Source organism: Pollicipes pollicipes, unplaced genomic scaffold (genome assembly GCF_011947565.3).
Source record: "Pollicipes pollicipes isolate AB1234 unplaced genomic scaffold, Ppol_2.1 Scaffold_7231;HRSCAF=8579_pilon_pilon_pilon, whole genome shotgun sequence".
Classification (NCBI taxonomy): Eukaryota; Metazoa; Arthropoda; class Thecostraca; order Pollicipedomorpha; family Pollicipedidae; genus Pollicipes; species Pollicipes pollicipes.
Genome location: NW_023597034.1, coordinates 6,717,908 through 6,739,169, shown reverse-complemented (window position 1 = coordinate 6,739,169; position 21,262 = coordinate 6,717,908). Strand labels below are relative to the sequence as shown.

General features: G+C 52.4%; 1 protein-coding gene across 1 annotated transcript in view; it reads right to left on the bottom strand.

The window, feature by feature from the left end:
* Window positions 1-12,541: 12,541 nt before the first annotated feature.
* Window positions 12,542-21,262, bottom strand: part of Gad1 (glutamate decarboxylase) — a 30,236-nt gene continuing 21,515 nt past the window's right edge. Inside the window, exons 5-10 of the mRNA XM_037233980.1 lie at window positions 20,402-20,514; window positions 19,920-20,058; window positions 19,405-19,551; window positions 17,518-17,667; window positions 16,795-16,992; window positions 12,542-16,556 (exon numbers count right to left, since the gene is read on the bottom strand). Coding sequence (XP_037089875.1) covers window positions 16,371-16,556; window positions 16,795-16,992; window positions 17,518-17,667; window positions 19,405-19,551; window positions 19,920-20,058; window positions 20,402-20,514 — 933 coding nt within the window. The 3' untranslated portion in view covers window positions 12,542-16,370. The remainder of the gene's footprint in view (window positions 16,557-16,794; window positions 16,993-17,517; window positions 17,668-19,404; window positions 19,552-19,919; window positions 20,059-20,401; window positions 20,515-21,262) is intronic.

Sequence of the window (21,262 nt, the reverse complement as noted above, 5' to 3'; positions counted from 1 at the left end):
CGCGAAACCACTGGCGACGCCTCTTCAGTGTCAACATCACCGCCCTTCCTTGCCGGTCTGAGCTCGGCCACTGAGCCTTCGTTGACAGTTTGGGGTCTTCGATGGCGAGGTGAAGATAGGTAACGGCAGCAGCAAACAAAGCCTGCAATTGCCGCGTTTGCTCCTCTTGAAACGAACTTCTGTCTTCATATATACGAATTGACTGCCCAATGCAGCACAAAAGTTCCGTTTCACTACGGACACAGCACTCCACCAATGACAAAACTTCCCGCGCGCGTCGATACGCGCCAGCCCGCCCGCCCGCGGCCACGTGCCCCGCGTGATGTCAGGCGTTCGCCGCACTCCCTCTTTGGCGGGGCCCGCCGACCCGGCCCGCGGGCCGCTGCAGCGACCCCGCGCCACGCAGCGTCGCCACCCCGCCGAGCGCTGATCGACTCCGGCAGAGCTCGTCTGAGCCCACTCACGTCGAGTTGGGCGGCGCCGCCGGCGGACGCCGCCGCCCGTCGCTGGTAATTTGCACGCCGGGACATCAGCGCCGACCGCGCCCGGCCGTCGGGGCGTTTTCAGCTGCCGGCGGGCGGGCCCCGCGTGGCAGCCAGCTGTGCCGGGGGCTGCGACGTTCGAGGGACAGCCGGCCAAACCGCCCTCACTAACGCGCTGTGGCGTGCTGCGGCTCATTGAAACGCCTTTCAGCTGTACCTCACCCCCAGCGTATAAGGCGGCTCGGCACGCGACGGGCACGTTCAGCTTCGTCGGAGCGCAGCTCGCGACCCAATGGCACAGCTCTGCAGCTGCGTCCAGTGGCGGCAGATTAAAGCGCCGTTATGGAAGGAAAGTCACCACTGGGTGAAAACGAAATCAAGGTGAAGTAAGCAACTGTTCACTGTTGTCCACTAGTGAGCCACCTCCTAGGGCGGATCCAGGGGAGGGGTAGCATTCAGGTCACGCCTTTTCCCTCAAACTGACGTTGCCTTCCCCAAGACGGCGTTCTGGATCCGCCCTTGGCTACCTCAGCAGGGACTTCAGTCCCAATATCCACTCGGAAACATTATGTCTTGAGCTTCTTCCATATCATCACGCTTCCCATTTTTCAACCAGTGCGAGAAATTCTTGAACTCAGTAGACTTGAGCATATCATCTCTGTTAACCCTTTTTGAGACGTTGGACTGATTTCTGGCTTCTTGCCATTTACGCTGCTCCTCCTGCCTTCTTTCTTCCTCTTCCCTTCGCTTTGCTTCTCTCGCCCGCACCCTTTCGTCCCTTTTAGCCCGCCTTTCTTCCTCTGCCCTGCGCTCCTCCTCCTCTCTTCTCTCTCTTTCCCTCCTCTCTTCGTCCCTCCTCCTCTCCTCCTCCTCCTCCCTTCGCCGGTCTTCTTCGCGGCGCCGCTCCTCTTCCTCCCTTCTCTCCCTCTCTCTCCGCTCCTCCTCCCTCCGTTCGTCCTCCCTTCGCTGCTGCTCTCGCCACTCCTCCTCCCGCCGATCCTGCTCTCTCCTCTCGTCCTCGCGGCGGCGCGCCTCCTCCCGCTCGCGCTCCTCCTGCTCTCGGCGCTCCCGCGCGGCCCGCTCTGCCTGCTCTCTCCGCTCCTGGTCAGCTTGGGCGCGCTTGTTCTCGTCGAATCGGCCCCAGCGCGTGCGCTCCGTCTCGGCCGGCGCGGCGATGCCCTGGCGCCGCTGCTTGACCAGCTCGGCGAGCGTCTTGGGTTGTGTGCTGCAATAAAGAGCACGCGGGTCACTGAGGTGACACAGCACGCCCGGCATGGGGCAGGCCTAGTGCCGGGCCCTAGTTGTGTGCAATCGGTTGGTGACTGAGCCAGCTGGAGGTGATCGAAACTATCCTACTTGCAAGCAAAACCCAACTGCGCCACTGATTTAGCCTACTGCCATTTGGAAGTTGTCGGGGCTGATGGCAGGGATGGGGACGGAGGAGAGGTGCTGGCGCCCTTCCAACTCCATACGAAACTACACCCCTGGGTGTACGTCAGACACGAGCTGTAGCTTAGCATGGGAAACTCAGATGGTGCAGTTTTCTTCCAGGGGTGAGAGGCAACCCAACAGAAAAGGTGTTAAAACCGTGACAGTTTCATTGACGGTGCGCTCAGGGCCATATCTGCCATACGACTTCCACAGCCCATGATTGTTCCCACTTGATAAGCTCTAATGAATAGAGAAATGTGATGATATGATGATATGATGATGATATGATGACGATAGATATGATGGTGCTTCTTACGAACACTTCACACTTTTGGGGTTAAGCTTCACCAGACCGTTTTGGAATAGCCAAATGTGGTGCCGTAAACCGATCAGAGGCTCTATGAGCTGGTAGGGGAGGTCAGTGCCAGCTGTCGTGAAACGTTAGTGATCACTGAGTGTAGAGCTCAAGCCTGTGGATATCAGAAAACCACAGATCCCATGTGAATAGGGATATGCTGCTGGTAGTATGCCGCATTGGCAGCGTCCTGGTGCACGAGGAGATGACACAAGGATGTTTGGTACTTTAGGGGTGTACGGTCTTTTAAGTAGTGATCTGTCCTATCTGTCGCTTTCGTTTGCTGCTTCTTGGTGACGTGATTATGCTATGAGATGCATGGGGCTGCCTGATTCGCGGTCATTGACAGAAGAATCGCAAATAACGTTGCGCTTGGATTCTGTAGGCGTGGCTGAAACATTGCTATTGGGCTGTGCTGTCACGGTCCGTGCTGCTTGTTGCCGGGGCTATGTCGGGGCAGCATTCTTTTAGTGACTCCGACCAATTATATTTTTGTTCATTGGACTCATTGATGCTTCTATTCCATAAAGATAACTTGGTGCCTACGATATGCCAACAATTGGAGTTCCACATTGGTTTAGTACCTTCGACTAGTCTGCTTTTTTTCATTGGACCTATTTCTCTTTTAAGCCCATTAAAATAATTCGGTGCGGGCGCTTTGTTCATAATTGGAGTTGAAAATGTATAAAGGAGAGAGTGCGGTAGGTTGCATCGTGTCCGAAAGCGCGAGACAGAGACAGGTACCGAGTCCCTCGGCTGGCACAAAGCAGAGCAACCTACGGCTGCGTACGCGCGCGTTTTGGGATCAGGGCGATAAATATGTTTTCTGCATATCGCTGAAAGCTTTGGTGATTGGTGGAAATGTGTGTTTAAGGTCTGACGGCATAACCAGACTTGAATGCTTTACTGGGTGGCAGGATGTAAATGTGCCGTATTTGACGCAAAACATTGGGCACCTGCTTGCCAAGGATTTCGGGGTGGCGTGAGCTTTCTTCCAAGATGTCGGGCCCCGGATGTTGCATCACTTGTGCATAGGGGATTGCATCAGTGATACAGTGTACCGACACTGATGCTATTGGCCGATTTATCGCCGATGATTGGCTAACGTAATCGCCATTATTTACTGTCGTCCAGACAATAAGCCGGCATTTACAAGGCCTATGAAGATCCATATTCCTATCAAAGCAACTCTCGTTTTCAAATCGTAACACGGTCAGCTTGCTCGCATTGCACCGTACTCCGTGCTAAAAATAACAAAAATGCAACTTTCCCCACCATGTGATACAATTTATCTCAGGGCGGGGTAGGTTGAATCACTTGAAAGGAGTTCATTCGGAGACCATTTACCAAAAGCTGTAGAGGTGACTTCCAGACCTTTGTCACTGCGTATGTTCCTGAAGGTAATAACTGTCTGCAGATATCAGAATCTTAGCGCTATCCCAAATAGCTATGGCATACAGCATATAAGAGTAAAAACTGATACAATGTTCCCTTCTCATCCCTTTATTCAAGGTAACGAGAACGTCACGCATTAAAAGCACCCAACTACTGGTGTGACATTATACCCTGGGGCAAAGAGTATTGCCATATCATTATGTTGTCATTAATTATGGTATCTATCACATAATTAAACGATATCTTTGTTTGTCATATTTTTCCCAATGTAATGATTTTCAGGTCTTCATGAACGTAAATGGGAGGCTAAATTTTCCCCAGAGGCACGAATCTTTGCTCTAGTCTTCAACCTTGGTCTGAGCCACAACGCCTCGCACTTAAGATCGATTTCGGAAAAGGTGACGCATGCAGCTTTCCAGTCTATTACTGGCTCACCTATGTGTCAGACAGTTTAAGGTCCACTAGCTTATTATAACCAGTACATTCGCCTACGCAGCACAGTTGCTTCGACACCTTCGTCTGCTGTGGGTGCTGAGCTCTGACGTCACTCCTAAAAAACGCTTTAAAACGGGTGAGTGCGTGAATGCGCGCGGGAGCACGTGGCCGCTCGCAGATATCGACTCACGTTTCTGTCTATTCGACTTTTCTCCCTGTCCTCCGCCAGATTATGTTGATCTCTTGTCACAGGGACACCTGGTCGCCTAAGTGCGTTAATTTCAACCTGTTTCGTCACCTTTCTCACGATTTGAAGTTTGTATATTCCGTGTTAATGGAATGTGTAAGGTGAAATCATGGGCATCTTGCAGTGGTGCAGGAAACAGTTGCCCGGTCAAACCTCTTGCATGCAAATGAATGTCAACTCAGAACTACGGTTTAGCTTTTAAAGGTTTGGGCGTCTTGGCGTCAAAGCCAGCATGAACCTGCGAGCGGGGCTTATAGTGGCATTAGCTCCTAAAAAGCCTGCGTTTATAGCAACATTAGCTGCTAAAAACCTTGCAGGCCAGGTCCGGGCCGTTCAGATAAGTGATTGCACCATAGTTCAAGTACGGCTTTGCCCGTAACAAAGGAAGTTTTCAAACTCAGGAGCGTAGTTGGGTGGTCACGTTCGCTAGAATATGGTACATTTGCAAACGCAGCGTGCAGCCCCGTGTAGTTTGTAGCAACGAAAAGCACAAACATTTAGCAGTTTGCCGTATATATTTTTAGGCTTATGTAAATAAGCTGCTCGATCGGGCACGATTTCCCCGCAGCGTAGCAATTTTAGCAAAGGATTGGTCTCCTTTCTATTCGATTAATAGGACACGTAAAATTAGAGTATGTCAGAGAGTGAGAGGGAGAGAGAGGGGAGGGGAATCAGAATCAGAACGAGAGCGAGAACGAAAGAGCGGAAGCGAAAGAAAGGGAGAGGATTATATATATATATATATATATATATATATATATTTGTGTATATATATTTGTGTATATATATATATATATATTTGTGTATATATATGTATATATATATATATATATATATATATATATATCGTACCTGCTTGGCACCGTCCTTTTCGTGAATATTCTCGTTTTCATTGGTGGCTGTCCCTAGCAGTCAGGCATGTAGCTTCGTAAAATGAATCGGGTCTGCGCAGATAAAAACGGTTAACCTCCTCTTAAAATGCACAAAAAGCGCGCTTCTCCTTGGATTTGGCCCTCCATTTTCTCAAAGTTGTGAGCTGGACAACTGAACTGAATAGGAAACTATGCCTACCCATGGCAGCAACGCATTGCTCAAGGGCCTTGGGACCTCGGACATTATTTATGCACGCCTGCCTTCTGCCATGTCGCTGTGTCTGCTGCCAGTGACTGATTGTAACCGGTAACTATGACGTTGAAAGCCATTTTTAGGATGTAAAGCCCGAAGTTGTGGTTTTATTAGTGTTCCGAGTCCGTTGGTGTCAGCGTAAAAACTGGGCCGAAAAAGACGAAAGGGATAAAAGTGGAAAGGAATAAAAGTAAGATTGGAAAGAACCCCGATGGAACGCAAGTCCAGAGAGTTAAGGTCGACGGGATGAAATATAATCGGGAAAAAGTTGAAAGACAAAAAGTCGACAAAGTTGACAGGTATGTACAAATGGAATCGGAAAACGTGGACCGACGAAAAGTCGACAGGAATGCAAACCCAGTTGGAGAGAATTCAAAAGACGAAAAGTCTAACGGGACAAGGCCTACGGGGATGCAACCCAAGCTGACAAATGGCAAGTGCAACAACGTCAAAAGATGGTCTACCGATGGCCGAACCTCGCTGTGAAGACGGAAGCAAAGTTGTGCGATAACAGGACTACGTGTGTTACAACTTACGAGCAATGTATTCCGAAGCAATTTCCCCAATTCACCGGTCTACACGCGGATAGACTACAGGTGTTATCTATGGTATGCGCGGAAGTGTAGCGAAAAAGCGCGGAATGAACAGATATGCATCGCACTGTATCGAAAGCTGGTGATCACTGGTATGGCTTAGCCGTTACATTTCTGTCCCGTGAACATATATGTGCCTGACTCTAAGATTTCTTTTCGTTGACCAATCCTTGGTCCCGCAACCAGGAAGAACGTATGAACAAGTTTACATTCTAACGCAAAATCCACCAAGAACCAAGGATTCGGCATTGAATTGCGCTGAGCGAACCAGCGAGTTCCAGCTCCAGCTGAGACTCAACCAAGGGATCCAACAGGAGCCAAAATCCGGCCTGGAATATGCTTGGGGTCTAGCAATAACAAAGACCCAGCTTGCAGCCTAGCCGAGAGCTGTAGCAAGAACTAAGGTCCAGTCTAGAATGCGTCCAGAGAGCAAGCGAGAACCTAAATGCCAGCTGGAATTATGCTCAAGATCCAGCAAGCACCAAAATCCAGCATAAAATCAAAGGAACTGTGGGAATCAGATCTTGTATCAAAACATTTACCAGGTACCAGTGGGTATCAACATTCATACACTGCATTTATATAATGCAGGCTACACTTATAGATGCTACAAGTTAATATGCCATACATCTTTTATTTCGGACGATTTACCTTCAATGCTAGATGGCTGCCAAATGGTAATCCGAGCTAGTGTGCTATATGAATCGGCCAATGAGAGGCAGGAACTGGGGTTTGGGTATTCTGAGCGAGTTTTTAGGAACCAGAAACCTGAACATGGCGTTCATAAGGAACCGGTGGGAACCATGAGCCTGGGCCCAGTTTTTGTGAATAAACCAGTGGGATCCATGAGCCAGAGTGTGGTATTGTGAAAAACTAACTGAAGGCAAGAAGTAGCTTCTCGCGTTTGTGAGGGAACCCGTGGGAGCCAGGGACACAAATTTGTATTGGCTAAAGAACCAGTGACGACCAGGATGCAAGGTGCGTCGTTTGTGAAGATGCCAGTGAGATCCAACAACCAGGGCATGGGTTTCATGAAAAAACAACAGTTTTCAGGACTCAGCATTCCATTTTCAGGAGGAAAGCCGGGAAGCAGAAATCAAAAAGAGAAGGATCCAACAGCCGGAGAAGAATAATCGTAAGAGAAAAACAGACAGAACCAGATATAACATCCTATGGAGTGGGCAACATTTTGTGAAAAACTGTGTACCGTGCAGCCTTGCAACATGTAGCAGACTGTGCAACATTTTGTGCAACATCAACACTCAGCATTTTGGGCAACATTTTGTAGCAGCCCTGCAACTGTGTACCGCGCAGCCTTTATAACGAAAGCGTGCGTAATGCAAGCCTGTGGGCCATTATCGAGGGTAGAAGATTTTCTTAATAAGCTGTGAGCGAAGTACTATTTTTATAAGCCAATTCGCTTTACGCCACGGTCACAGTCTAGTTTTCCAAGTCCTGCTAAAACTATGAAACCTTATGCAACGAGAATCGGTGGTTGGGATTTACCAAATGTGTGAAAAGCTCAGCCCATTGTTATTGCAGTGATTGCAGACTCTATTGACAGTGAGGTGCCTCATACGTCGTAGGAAGAAGGAGACAATAACAGGCATTGGAGTAGTCAGCTCTCATGTATGTACATGATACCAATAACTATATTAAGGGGGTGGGGGCACCTTAGGCACCTTAATACTTTGGGAAACCGATAGTAATGAGGTTGTTCAAAGGGGCTGGGAAGTTTGTCTTTCAGGAGAGCTCAAAAGCCGGTGGTCCAGGGATAATGATATAGAGACTGGATGAATGCAGCGATACTGAATGAAAAGGAATGGACAACGATCACAATGAATCTTGGACCAAACGCCTGCATAGTTTTCCAGGCCCAATCTATCTCTCTTTTAGCGGCTTGTACACCTGATAGGCTTCGGCAATTGTGGCAGTGACTTCTTTCCGGCTGATGACTGGCTCGAACACTGCTGGGATACCGTAGTGATTACGTCCGGTTCATTGGCTGTTTCTGCTCTGTCAGTATCGGTTCCTTTCGTGTCGCGGCGACACTGGGTCTTCGAGATTTGGACGCGTTTTGAATAGCGCTCTTAAGTTTCTCGCAGTTCGGAAGCTGCGCGTTTTCCATGCTCACGAACTGGGGAGGTGAAATTGTGATCACATTGCAATACTGCATGAAAGGCTTGACTGTTTAGATGCATTGATTAAAATATACCCAAAATAGCCTCACGGCCACCTAATAATTTATACCTTTCAACTTTGGAAGAACATCCCACCCTGTTGCTGAAAACTGCAGGAACCTGCAATCATCGGTTCAAGCACATTAGCTTTTAGGAAGCGTGACGACCAGACCACGGTGGGCCAGGTCCATCAAGCGTGACGACCAGACCACGGTGGGCCAGGTCCATCAAGTTAGTCCAGACCACGGTGGGCCAGGTCCATCAAGTTAGTATTTTACGGTAGTTGAAGTACCGGCGCTCGACCTGCCGCCGCACCTCCGCCTGGCATTCTGTGCTATCTAACTTTGGGTGGAGTAAGAATGGTATACTGTCACCGAAGACTAAGTTTTCCCCCAAACACAGTGCTGCTGATTTTTTTTTTTGAAAACTTAAAAATGTTCGGGTAAGTTGGGCCCAGTATTAAAGGAATCGTGATAAACAGTGGGAGGGCCGGGGTCAGATTCCTCCTAAAGAAGTGCATAGGGCCACATTTTTGTTCCTTGAGTTTGAACGTTGCTTGCAAATGGTTAGCTGTTCTCGAGAGTAGCGGTGTATGTTCATGATAATACCTTGGGAAATAAAGTTCAGCAAAGCTCACAGATGATCCACAGTAACTATAAGCACGACAGGAATATCTTTAAGAGTAGCTAAAATATATCGACTGCTCGTATATTCACATTGAATCATTTCGGCTACATTCCTACAGCATTGGAAGTATTTGATTGGCGCAGAATGATGGAGACGCAAAGGGGGCTGATGTGATGCCACAAAAACTCTCCGTGCTTTGCTAGCCAGTCATTTCTCAAAGCCCTTCGCTGACGAGGCACCTGCTGTTGACCCGCTCGGAGCAGGCCGCTGCGCATATACGAGCGCCGGCCCGAGCGTCATCCGAGTCCTGCTCACCTGGTAGGCATGGCTGCGGCCGACCCGTCCTGGACGCTTCGTCCGGCCGCGCGCGCTCGACTGGCCGACCATTGATCGGGGCGGGTCACGCCCGGCGGGTCAGCCGCGCTGACGTTACGGCAATGGGCCCCTGGTTACCGCTGGGGGGGGGGGGGGGGGGAGCGGGGGCACACGACCCGGACGGGCGCTGGCACGGTCGCGTTAACGGATCGTGTGGACGCCTTGACAGACAGACACCGTGTGTGGTGCCTGTTTGTTTGCTATTGTGGCAGCGGTCTATATGGGAGGCAGGTGAAGACGGTGGATTGTGTGGGGAGATTTGGGGAGGGGAAACGCCGCATTTGCCTGGTTTCCAAACAACACCCTATGATGGCGGATAGCCATTTCCAGCAAGGAAGGCGGCTTGTGCCGCTATCCTTCCCTTTCCACCGGCCTTGCGGGTAGATGTTATTTGGAGATTCATCGCACATCATGTGGTATCATGCATTTATAACTACGTGCTCTCAACACATACCCAAACATTCAACTGACCTATTGATATCTTAGGTAATCGCTCATGAGGATGCAGGTTTTTGAAGACTGAAATGCATATGTCGTTTGCCTGATTATAAAGTACATGAAAAATACTCTCACATACCCGTAGTTGGCGAGATACCAACGTCACGAAAGATACTTCCTCAGTAGGAGATGAGAAACGAGCACAAATACTTTACGGGGCCTTCGTTAGGTGCAGCTGCGGGATATAAACACGGCTGTAGTTTATGAGCGCAGGAAAACATCGTGTCTATAAAAATATATATGAAAGCATCATACATCATACAAACTGTAGGAGTTTGATGCATCGTACATAACTCTCCTTGTGCGTGCCAAAGGCGAAATAGAATTTGTTCAACACATTGCTTGTAAGCAAAGTCAAGCACCAACAAGCAAAAATAAATTTGAACAACTTTTGTATCTCGATTTGTATCGAACAAATTGCGTTTCGTGGACTTGCATTTTGTGACTAATAATAGCAATATACATGTGTTGAGTCTGTAGCAAGTGTGACAAGGATGTTTGCCACACGTTTGCGAGATCAGCCAGGTCTGATAACGTCCTGCTCACGAAGCTGAATCTCTGCTGAAAACCTCAAAGGTCCTTGAAGAGGTCCGCGTTGGGAAGAGCCTAGCATGAGCTGTGTCGGGTGTGCGCTATACTGTCCGAATGGCACGCTTCTCATTATCAGTGTTTATTGCATGATTTTCCTGGATGGCTCGCCTATCCTGCCCCGAAGCCCGCTTTTAATGAGTAGTTTTGCTCTGCAGACATGCTACTTGGTGCACTAAATCACCGCATTTAGCTTCATGGCACTGACTTTGACAAGCATCGATTAAAAGATGAGCTAACTGAGATTTTCCTTTCCAGTGAGAATCACCGTTGCAAATAAGAACGACTTAAAATGGAACTAGTCGCAACGCACGGCAAATCCGGCACCGCACGCCGCCCGGCTCGGCTCCGAGAGGTCATCGTGAATGAGTAACTTTCGTATCCCGAATACTGAATTACTTGTAAACGGCTAACAACCCTGTTAAAATGCAGAAATTACAACCGTCGCGGCGCGTCATCATCATATTTGTATGCTGCGTGATTACTTTCCATGCATACATGGGACAAATTCGCGAACGTAAAATGACGCATTGGTGCATAATGACGAAGCAAAAATGATTCTGGAGTAAGTTGACGGCATATGTTAATGGGCACGAGTCCTGGCGACCAACGATGGGTTTCGTTCCTCTCTATATCTTTTCCGTGCAATTGATATTTGCTACCAAATTAGGCCTTTGTTCAATAGCCCTGGTGGGAATTTTGATGTAGATATTCCATCACCTATTGTAAAATAATATGCTATGTCTATCTATCTAACGGGCCAAAGGTTTGCTTTGCTTTGCTTTTCAAAAAGGTTTGAAAAAGGCAAAAGCTTTGCAAAAGGCTCATACATTAAACGTTTCCGGACGCACAAACGCATGACGAAACCAATAGTGAAAAGCAGGCTGTGTCTTAAACATGGGGGAACAGTTACTCCAAACTTGACAGGAGGCTTCTCATCTGGCCGCCGAGCTCATCCACCAAACAAACACACGGCAGCTGCTTGGGTTAGACTCCAGTCACCATATAACCTCACAGAAATGTCACTACACACTAGCTGGAAGGTTGGACACTACTACCGGAGCTATTAGTGCCCCCTCTTTTAGTGCACAAGAGGCCGGCGTTCACCGACCCGCGGCACACACATCGCATGTACCTCGCCACCTGCCCCGTGGTCGACTCGTGATGACCCTGATGACCCGGTGGCGCGCCTGAGGAGCGCCCATGACGTGCGAGGCATTGTGCTCACTGGCTGGCACCAGTCACCGACCCGCCATAGCGGACCTATTCGCGAGGGGGGGGGGAGTCGTGAGGGGGACGAGTCGCGTAATGACATCCCGCCGCCGGCCGCCGGCGGCTGGATAGTGCGGCATACCGCAGGGCAGCTGGATAGTGCATCACACCGCAGGGCAGCGAATAGTGCGGCATACCGCAGGGCAGTGGATAGTGCGCCATACCGCAATGCAGTGGAGAGTGCGCCACACCGCAGGGCAGCTGGATAGTGCACCACACCGCAGGGCAGTGGATGGTGCGGCATACCGCAGTGCAGTGGATAATGCGCCATACCGCAATGCAGTGGAGAGTGCGCCACACCGCAGGGCAGCTGGATAGTGCGCCATACCGCAGTGCAGTGGATACTGCGCCATTCCGCAGTGCAGTGGATAGTGCGCCACACCGCAGGGCAGCTGGATAGTGCACCATACCGCAGGGCAGTGGGGAGTGCGCCATACCGCAGTGCAGTGGATAGTGCGCCACACCGCAGGGCAGCTGGATAGTGCGCCATACCGCAGGGCAGCTGGATAGTGAGCCATACCGCAGTGCAGTGGATAGTGCGCCATACCGCAGGGCAGCTGGTTAGTGCGCCACCGCAGGGCAGTGGAGAGTGCGCCATACCGCAGGGCAGCTGCAGAGTGTACCATACCGCAGAGCAGCTGGAGAGTGCACCATACAGCAGGGCAGGAAGCTTGCTGCACAGCCGCAAACTCGGAGTTCGTGCAAGTCTTTATCGTATCTGGCTTGCCGTGAAGGTCATGACAGGATTACAAAATCTACAGCCATAGCACAGCAGCACTAAGCAGAAGCAACTGCAGCAGTCATCCGCACTGCGGAATGGCAGCGTGACACGCAGCGGAGCACGCGTTTAGACCTTATCAATTCTGTTTGATCCATCGCGCATCCTGCGGGGTTATTCTTGATATATGCCTTTCGTGCCTTCACTTTCAAAGTCCGGCGATGGTTTCGACGCGTTTATTGCCCGTCTACACGACAAGACATTGGCGGAAGTCGTCCACCAGCTACGGAGCGTGGAGCCGACGCGTCGCCACCGCCTGGCCGGCTCACATCGAGCCCACGTGTTGGACCAGTGCCGACATCTGCCGGGGAACCACGAGCCGTACCTCGCGGACGACCTCCAACTACACATCAACTGGACACCGTGGGAAGACGACCGACCTGGGCCTAACATCCAGCGCGCCGCCAGCGCGGGTCACGACCTGGGCCTAACATCCAGCGCGGCGCCAGCGCGGGTCACGCGCCTGCGTCGACTGCGTTCCTGTCCTGCTAGCTTCGGCAGGCTGCAGACACGGACCGCCGTTCGGCACGGGAAAAGCACGCGCGTCAAAAACCTGGCCCCATAGGCCAGTGGTGTGTGCGGACCGCAACAGGAAGATTATATTCGTAACAAATAGGCAGCACAAGCATTAAATCGCTTTCAAAAACGCAGCGACGCTATCAGAGTGACATCGTATGCAAAACGACCGTAAGCAGGGCATGATTCTGTGGTTTACACTGATGAAAGAACACCGGAGATCTAGCGGAGTTGTACGGATATCCGCCGTACGCTAAAAATGTGCCCTTTTTGCAAGATTTCGCATCATGGTACATGATGTGGGTGAAAGAATTACGATGCCTGAGAATTTGATCCAAGGTTAACGAATACCATCAGACGCACTCTAAACAGAATGAAGCCAGACAGAAATACCAGCAGGGTCTACAATTTGTGAGCCGTCACAAATGGAGCAGATACCGTGGCAAGACCACCTGCTCCGATACTTTTCGATTGAACATGAACACGGATCACTGGGTGCAGGTAACGGAACTACCATCACTGACTCCGCGCGTGGTAATGCAAGGGGACATCACACACCTGGCTCCTACGACAAACACGCACGGCCCACGACGATTTGACGGCACTACCAATAACACCAAAACACAACGCCCAACCGCCGCACGTCAACGGTATCAAGGTTTTCTTGTGTTTTCAGCGGCAGCAAACAGTCAGCAACAAATTGATACACGATTCTGATCAGGCGATTAATCTGCACAGGCGATTAACTGCACATCGCACGCGGTCATCAATACACTCAGACACCTTGCACTTGCGTAAATCTCATTCGAGGAAATCAACAAGCATCTACATTGTACTGCACGCAATGCATGCAGCTTTTCCTGCCACGGATTCGCACTTACCCAGCGGGCGCTCGATGCATTCAACAACTAAATATAAGCGGCGCGCAAAATCCGACCGTGTTTGCCCAGCAGCGCTCAGTGGCGAGACTGTCCGTCTCGGCAGACTACACCCAGACCGACAAAGTGGCGTGGGAGGCGTCAGGTGCAGCATTTCGGCTCCGGTCTCGCTCAGCCCCAACCACACAGCAGCTTTAAGAGCCCCTGAGGCGGGAAAATTCTGGAAGACGTAGCCCCTCCGCGGAAAGCAGCATGGCCACCTTCATTGCTGAAGGGCAGAGCTGTCTTGGCACCAAGCTTCTGGCGCCGACACTTATCCTAGTTTGGAAGACTTGGATCTTATTGCCCCGAATGTATAAATTCGGTTCTTATATCGCCAAAAGGCGAACACGAGATGTAAAATAAGTGGATGTTGGCACGCTGACGTCAGCGGGGGAGGAGCGGCTATGTACATGAACGTCGAGCTGGAAGACATTGTTTCTTTGTGGAAGATGCATCTGGAAGACATCGTACGGTTTTGACCAGTATACACTGTCATGGCAAGGCCAACACGAGTGTTTCCAACACAGTGGGCAAAGTGCGTGCCAATATCATGCTGGCATCTAGATTTGCGTGGTAGCATTTGCAGTAACGGTGGATTGCTGTGCTGTGGAGCCGCTGGAGGAGCAACACTGATTGAGTTGACGTGAACGGTGCAGTGCTTATCTACACAAATCAACAGAGGCATGGTCACACAACACTAGCGGAACTGACCAAGACGCGTGGGTGTGGCCTTTGGCCAAGGCGTGCAAAAGTTAAGCACTACGTCGCAAGCAACCCGAAGGCCTACCCCGTGGGTGAACCGAGGCGACCCGAGGTGACCCGAGGTGACCCGAGACGACCCGAGGTGACCCGAGGTGACCCAAGGTGACCCGAGGTGACCCGAGAGACTCGTTGGCGTGACCTGCTGGAGCCGTCGGCGCAGGCACACCGTTCTCTTCGCGTATCACAGCAGTAAGAATGAAACACGGACTGCGCGGGTCGCCGCGAGGGGCGCCACCGGCGCCGCGACATGGACACAGCAGCGGTCCCGGGCACGGGGACCGGGACGGCGGACAGGACGCCGGACAAAGCGAGGGACACGCTGCGCGAGGCGGGAGAGAGAGAGGGAGAGAAAGGGAGAGATAGAGAGGACTCAGCGACGCGCTGGTTAGGAAGGCCGGAACTCAGTGACAGGACGAGAAGGAAGCGGAAAACCAGTGGCGCGGCATAGGCACGCTCTGCTGCCAAAACGCCAGGGCGAAAGAGCGAGTAGAGACGCGGAGGACGCGTGCGAAGCGCGAGGCACAGTGAGAGGTCAGCGAGAAGCGTGAGGCGAGACGAGACAAGAGTAGCGTGCTAGGAGGTCGAGCCACTGGACGACGGAGAGATGCGCCGGCCCGGAGCAGGCGCGTCCCGGCAAGCCTGGTGCGCCGAGGTGCTTCACACGGCGCTTGAGCACGTATCAAGGGTTGCCAGTTATAGCACAAGCGTCAAGGGTCGCCAGATACAGCGCGAGCGACGCTTCCCTAGCGTGCGATAACGATGGAATGTCGGCCATCGTACGTGAAAGAGCCGCTCGCCCGGCCGGGGCGACAGTCTGCAACAAGGGTGGAGAATGTCGAGAGAAGGCGGCGTGGCGCAGCGGCCGGAACAAACCTCTTCCAATGGCGATATGCCAGGACTGGACTGATTTCAATGCAAGGTGGTGAAGCCGCCGCCGCACTTGCCCTACTGCATTTTCCACCCTGGTCCCCGTAAACAGTAACATTGCTTAAAGATAACACGGCTACCGATCAGCAGAACATCCAACGCTGTATCACAACTCATCACTACGTGTCATGGACTTTCAATCGCGGCTCCCTTACCGTCCACTTCAGAGGGATATGTAGAAATTCAACGAATTCTCGCAGCAAACGCCGTCAATAAATAACTATAACTTTGCGCATTCAACAATCGCAGCCCCTGGTCAAGCGCTTTACATCGACGGTGAAGCGAATCGCCGATTAATAGACAACGCCGACGTCAATAGCCACATCAGAAACTGTACACGCGTGCGGTCTGCAGCCGGCGGCGGCGGTGGCTCGGTCGGTCGCGGGGGGGGGGGGGGCGCCTGTCTGTCGGGCGCACGGCGGGCTTCATCGTCGCCTCCTCAGTCTGAGACACAGAGGACTGCCGATTTGATGCATGTTACTTTGATGCTCTGAGACGATTCGCAGACAGCGCATGACTTTCGCACCTTATGGGGGAATGGAGGGCGCAGTTAAAACCGACAGCATCTGCTGCTGTCTTAGAGGTCAGCTTATTCATTGTGCATCCAGTGCAGTTTTAGTGCGGACTGATCCTGAAAGGTAGCGCCTAATTTCCCACGCACTTTTCGTCGAGACCCGACCGATTTCAGTGAAACCTCTCATGTGAAGCATTTCCTCATCCAGTGTCTTTTGAAGCAGTCTTCCCGCGTCCCGGATCAGTCCGCTTTGGAGTCTAGAAGTCACCGCCCGAGCCGCCACCTGCCGGCAGACCTACAGCGCCTCCGGCGGACGCCGCGGCAAACACAGCTCAGCCGTGTCGCGCAGCCTACAGGTCGTGGCCGAGGCGCTCGATCTCGTCCAGCATGAAGCGCACGTCGTCGCGCGTGACGGCCTGGTTGTTGATGATGTTGCGGAAGAAGTTGGGTCGCTGCGTAGAGGTGGTGCGCAGCGGCTGGTAACACACCATCAGCGTGCCGTGCTCCATCATCCGGGCCTTGATCGTCGGGCACAGCTGCAGGTCACATGGTCCGAGCTCAGCATTGCGACATGCGCGATGTACATGGGGACGAGTTCTGATCGTGGACGGCCTACACGTTCTCCAGGTCTAAAATTATTCTCGAGTGTCGAGGAACAGGTGACAAGACCTTGCTTTAGGCCGGAGCATAACATAAACCGACACCGTTTTTATTCGTATGCCATTTAGAAGCCGTCGATAGTAGAATAATTCCCGGCGGCTGAGGAACACTGACCTTGCCAAGCTCCTCCTCGCGATCGTGGTTGTGTGGCGTCTGGCGGAGACGGGCCGGCACGTACCAGAAGCAGACGTTCAGACACTCGGGCTCCTCCCAGATCAGGTAGAACGTGTCGCCGCGCCGCTTTATCTCCTGCACCATGAAGTCGGTGAGGTCCCACAGGTACTCCACGTGGTGTGCGAAACCAATGTCTCCCTGAAATGGTAAGAGGGAAAAGGTCAGGTTTCATCGAAAGTCTTCTGAGTAGAAGTGTGAGGTTTGAAAGCCTGACCAGCTCACGGGGTGACGTGTAAATTAATCAAGGGACCGCGGTGTACAAAATACGATATCTAAGAAGGGTGTGTGTCCATTTCAGTGAGCTAGTCAGCATATAAATCGGGCTGCACATGTTCCGGCTGTGAAGGCCACGAGAACAATGTACAGGCTGTTTCAACAGGCTAAAAGCAAGTCACATCTTTCTCAATAAAACCTGTGCTGGGGACGCACCGTGAATGCAGCCGAACGGTGAAGGAATATTGTCTGCCACACTGCCGCCCGTTCGAGATTTTTGCATGTCGCCCGAAGTGGTGCCGCGTGCCTCGTACCAGGTGGATCCGTCGGTGGCGGAGATCGCCAGCCCCCGCTGCTCAGCACACCCCGTCCGCAGCCTGAATTAAGCTCTGCGGCTTGCTAAAACGGTCCGGCTGTCAGCCTGCGCCATCCCGCCGCACGTCACCTCACCTTAGCTCGCCAGAGCAGCCAGAGCTTGAAGATGTCATTGTGCCGACCGCACTGGATGACTTTGTCGCCCGTGTCGAAGCTTGTGTCGTAGTGTTTGTCCTGCTGGAACAGGTACTCTGCACACATCTTGTTGCAGTTCATCAGCAGGCCCTGATGGTGAGGTAACTGTGGTGAGACCCTCGACTCCCGGTGTTCTATCGCAACTCAAGGCTGTGACAAAGTCCTGCCTAGGCATCTGAACTCTGAGAGCTCTGGTCACTCATTGTGACCATGTTGTAGTTGTAGTGACACTAGCCACGATCTTCAATGGTCATTGGAAATGTCGCTAGGTCCTTGTTGTTGGCATCACCAGGTGACACCGCTTCTATAATGGGCCATGGTAAATTGAGATCGATAGCGATCTTTATGGATATTGCTGGTCGCATTGAAAGCTGATTGCTGCGATCGTGCTAGCGGGCCCCGGGTTTCGGGTTTGGCTTTTTCCAATTTGGCTTTGCGTACAACCGTCCGAGGAACTTCCGTCGTTAGCAGCTATTTGGTATGCAGGAACGTTGGTGAAAACACGCGACTAATTTCTGAGCCCGGGTAACTTCAAATCCAGTGTAGAGCCTGAACAACAAACAAACTTGTTCCAAAAGTGCAGCATGTGAGAAACCAGCGCATAGAAACACGAGAAGCGTGGGAAGAAGGGGCAGAAATTTCCTACACAGTTTTGCCTTGTTTTGTGCCATGATGCGAGGGATAATGGCAAACGTTAAATTAAGTCAGAATAGAGAAGGGCGGATGTTTCATGGGCCCGCTACTGCTCCAGCATCGCGCATACACACAGTTGCCATTGGCACCAAGTGGCCGAGCGAATGAAGTCCTAGAGTTCGGAAAAAAGCCCGGGCTCGATTTTCCTGCGGGAGCAAAAATTACCTGCCTTTGTTTTTCACTGGGACTGAGAGTGTCAATATTCCCGGCATAGATAAACAAACGAAAAGTTCTGGCCGAGACTACGTTTCTCGCCATTCTGACAGCAGTCGTGTGCTCACGATCACAAAAGATCAACAACGCTGACAATGAAAGACGCCGTTAGAAAAGTTCAGCACATTCAGGAAAAACGAACACATCACAAGAAAAGGAAACAAAAACACAGCGAACGAAATGGCTTCCGTTCGCGCCTCGCTTTCGTTCCACACTGAGCGGCGTGTTCGTTTTGACTGGGGAGGGCACTAAGCTGTCGCAGCAGGAAAATTTACCGCAAACGCAGCAGCCGGAACCTGTGCCATTTTCAGGAAAATGGCAAAGAGCCTACATATGTCAGGATGAGGTGGTGAATACTCAATCTCTTGTCTCCGGGATTTAGACACGAGACCACTCAGCCGATGCCCTTCCAGACACAGCGGATCAGCTGCACGACTGAGCCTCACCCGAACATGAACCGCAGCCTATTGACGTCTTTCGGGATATGTGAAATAGACCGCTCACGTCTGCCCGGATACAGACAGCAGGCTGCTCACAGACAGCGGACAGCTCACAAACAGCGGACAGCTCACGTCCGCCCGGATACAGACAGGGGACAGCTCGCAGACAGCGGACAGCTCACGTCCACCCGGATACAGACAGCGGACTGTTCACAGACAGCGGACAGCTCGCAAACAGCGGACAGCTCACGTCCGCCGGGATACAGACAGGGGACAGCTCACAGACAGCGGACAGCTCACGTCCGCCCGGATACAGACAGCGGACTGCTCACAGACAGCGGACAGCTCACAACAACGGATAGCTCACGTCCGCCCGGATACAGACAGGGAACTGTTCACAGACAGCGGACAGCTCACGTCCTCCAGGACACAAACAGCGGGCAACCCATGCCCTCTCGGACACAGAAAGCGGAGCACTCACGTCCTCCCGGATATGGATGGTGGAGCACTGCAGCAGCACGCCCATCTGCTTGTGGGGGTTCCAGGTGACCGAGTCGGCCCTCTCCACGCCGGCGAACAGGCGTGCCTTCAGTTTCGGCGACAGCAGAGCGCCGCCGCCCCAGGCCGCCTGTGCAGGCACGCGCGCCAGCTCACCAGCGTGGTCACATGGCAGGGGCTTTCGTTCGGGGGATGTAGGAGACCTTGCTTCCAACTGTTCGCAGCACTATTGGTATCGTGAATATTTACCTTCAAGAAGCCTACTCCATTGATTTCGATGGGCTGCAGTTGTAAGAGGACCGTGTAAAACAATGGCCGAAGCTTTTCGCTTTCTTAAAGCCAAGAGAGCAACACTTGACAGGGCTTCCTCAACCACGGAGCCCTGGACCTGGGGCGCACACAACTCCGCTGTTCAGCAAGCTTATCACCGAACCGCGCATGACACTGAAACGCTGCAACACACGGGCCTGTCTGCAGCACAGCACCGTTCACCCTTACGTCAATGTGCATCCAGACTTTGTAGCGGCGGCAGATATCGGCGATGGCGTGGATCGGGTCGTACGCGCCCACCACCGTACTTCCCGAGGTGCAGTTGACGAAGAAAGGGATCAGACCCTTCTGCTTGGCCTCCAAGATGCTGCCGAAGTGGGTTGGAACTGAGTGAGTTTTGGTGCAAGATTTCCACTATGATCTTGACCTCACTGGCCGGTGTCTCCAGTACCCTCGCGTTGGCGGTGTTAGCTCGCCTAGCTTTGTCTGCACGGACGAGTGATATCATTCCTCCGGTTTGAGCAGTCTAGGTTTTCGTTTATCCTGAACTGAACAGGCCATATCAGAAGACAAACATGCACTATCTCCTTCAAAACAGGCAGCAGTTCGTCTCAGCTCAGCAATTCGTGTCATTTTAGCCGCAACCTATCAGGGCGCCGCACACCAGCAGTTAAGCCTCGGCTGCGTCCGGGGACGTCATGGCCTCTCACCGCGCCTCCAGCTTGGTGGCGTCCATGCGGCCGCGCTTGTCGCACGGCACCTCCCAGACGTTGTCCGTGCCCAGGCCGATCAGCGCTCCCGCCGTCATGATGGAGTAGTGACTCTGTCAGGAATGACGCAGACGGTCAGGACCCCGCCGTCATGATGGAGCAGTGACTGTGTCAGGAATGACGCAGACGGTCAGGACCCCGCCGTCATGATGGAGCAGTGACTGTGTCAGGAATGACGCAGACGGTCAGGACCCCGCCGTCATGATGGAGCGGTGACTGTGTCAGGAATGACGCAGACGGTCAGGACCCCGCCGTCATGATGGAGCAGTGACTCTGTCAGGAATGATGCAGACGGTCAGGACCCCGCCGTCATGATGGAGCAGTGACTGTGTCAGGAATGACGCAGACGGTCAGGACCCCGCCGTCATGATGGAGAAGTGACTGTGTCAGGAATGACGCAGACGGTCAGGACCCCGCCGTCATGATGGAGCAGTGACTGTGTCAGGAATGACGCAGACGGTCAGGACCCCGCCGTCATGATGGAGAAGTGACTCTGTCAGGAATGATGCAGACGGTCAGGACCCCGCTGTCATGATGGAGTAGTGACTAGGCGCCGGCTGTCGTGAACGATGGCTGCAGCACATGGCTGTTGGCTGCTGGCTGCTGTAGAGAGGCAAGCGTGGGCGGCCACACTGGCGGTTATGGGTGATCACGAAGGGTGATCGGTGAGTGGAGGTAGTGACCAGCGGAGTGACGCACGTCCCAGAGACGGTCACTGGTTGTCACGGAAACGATCGGGCTGCTACTCCAAGGCTCGAGACATGCGTCAGCCACGGTCACTGATTGCCACAAAAGGCTGTT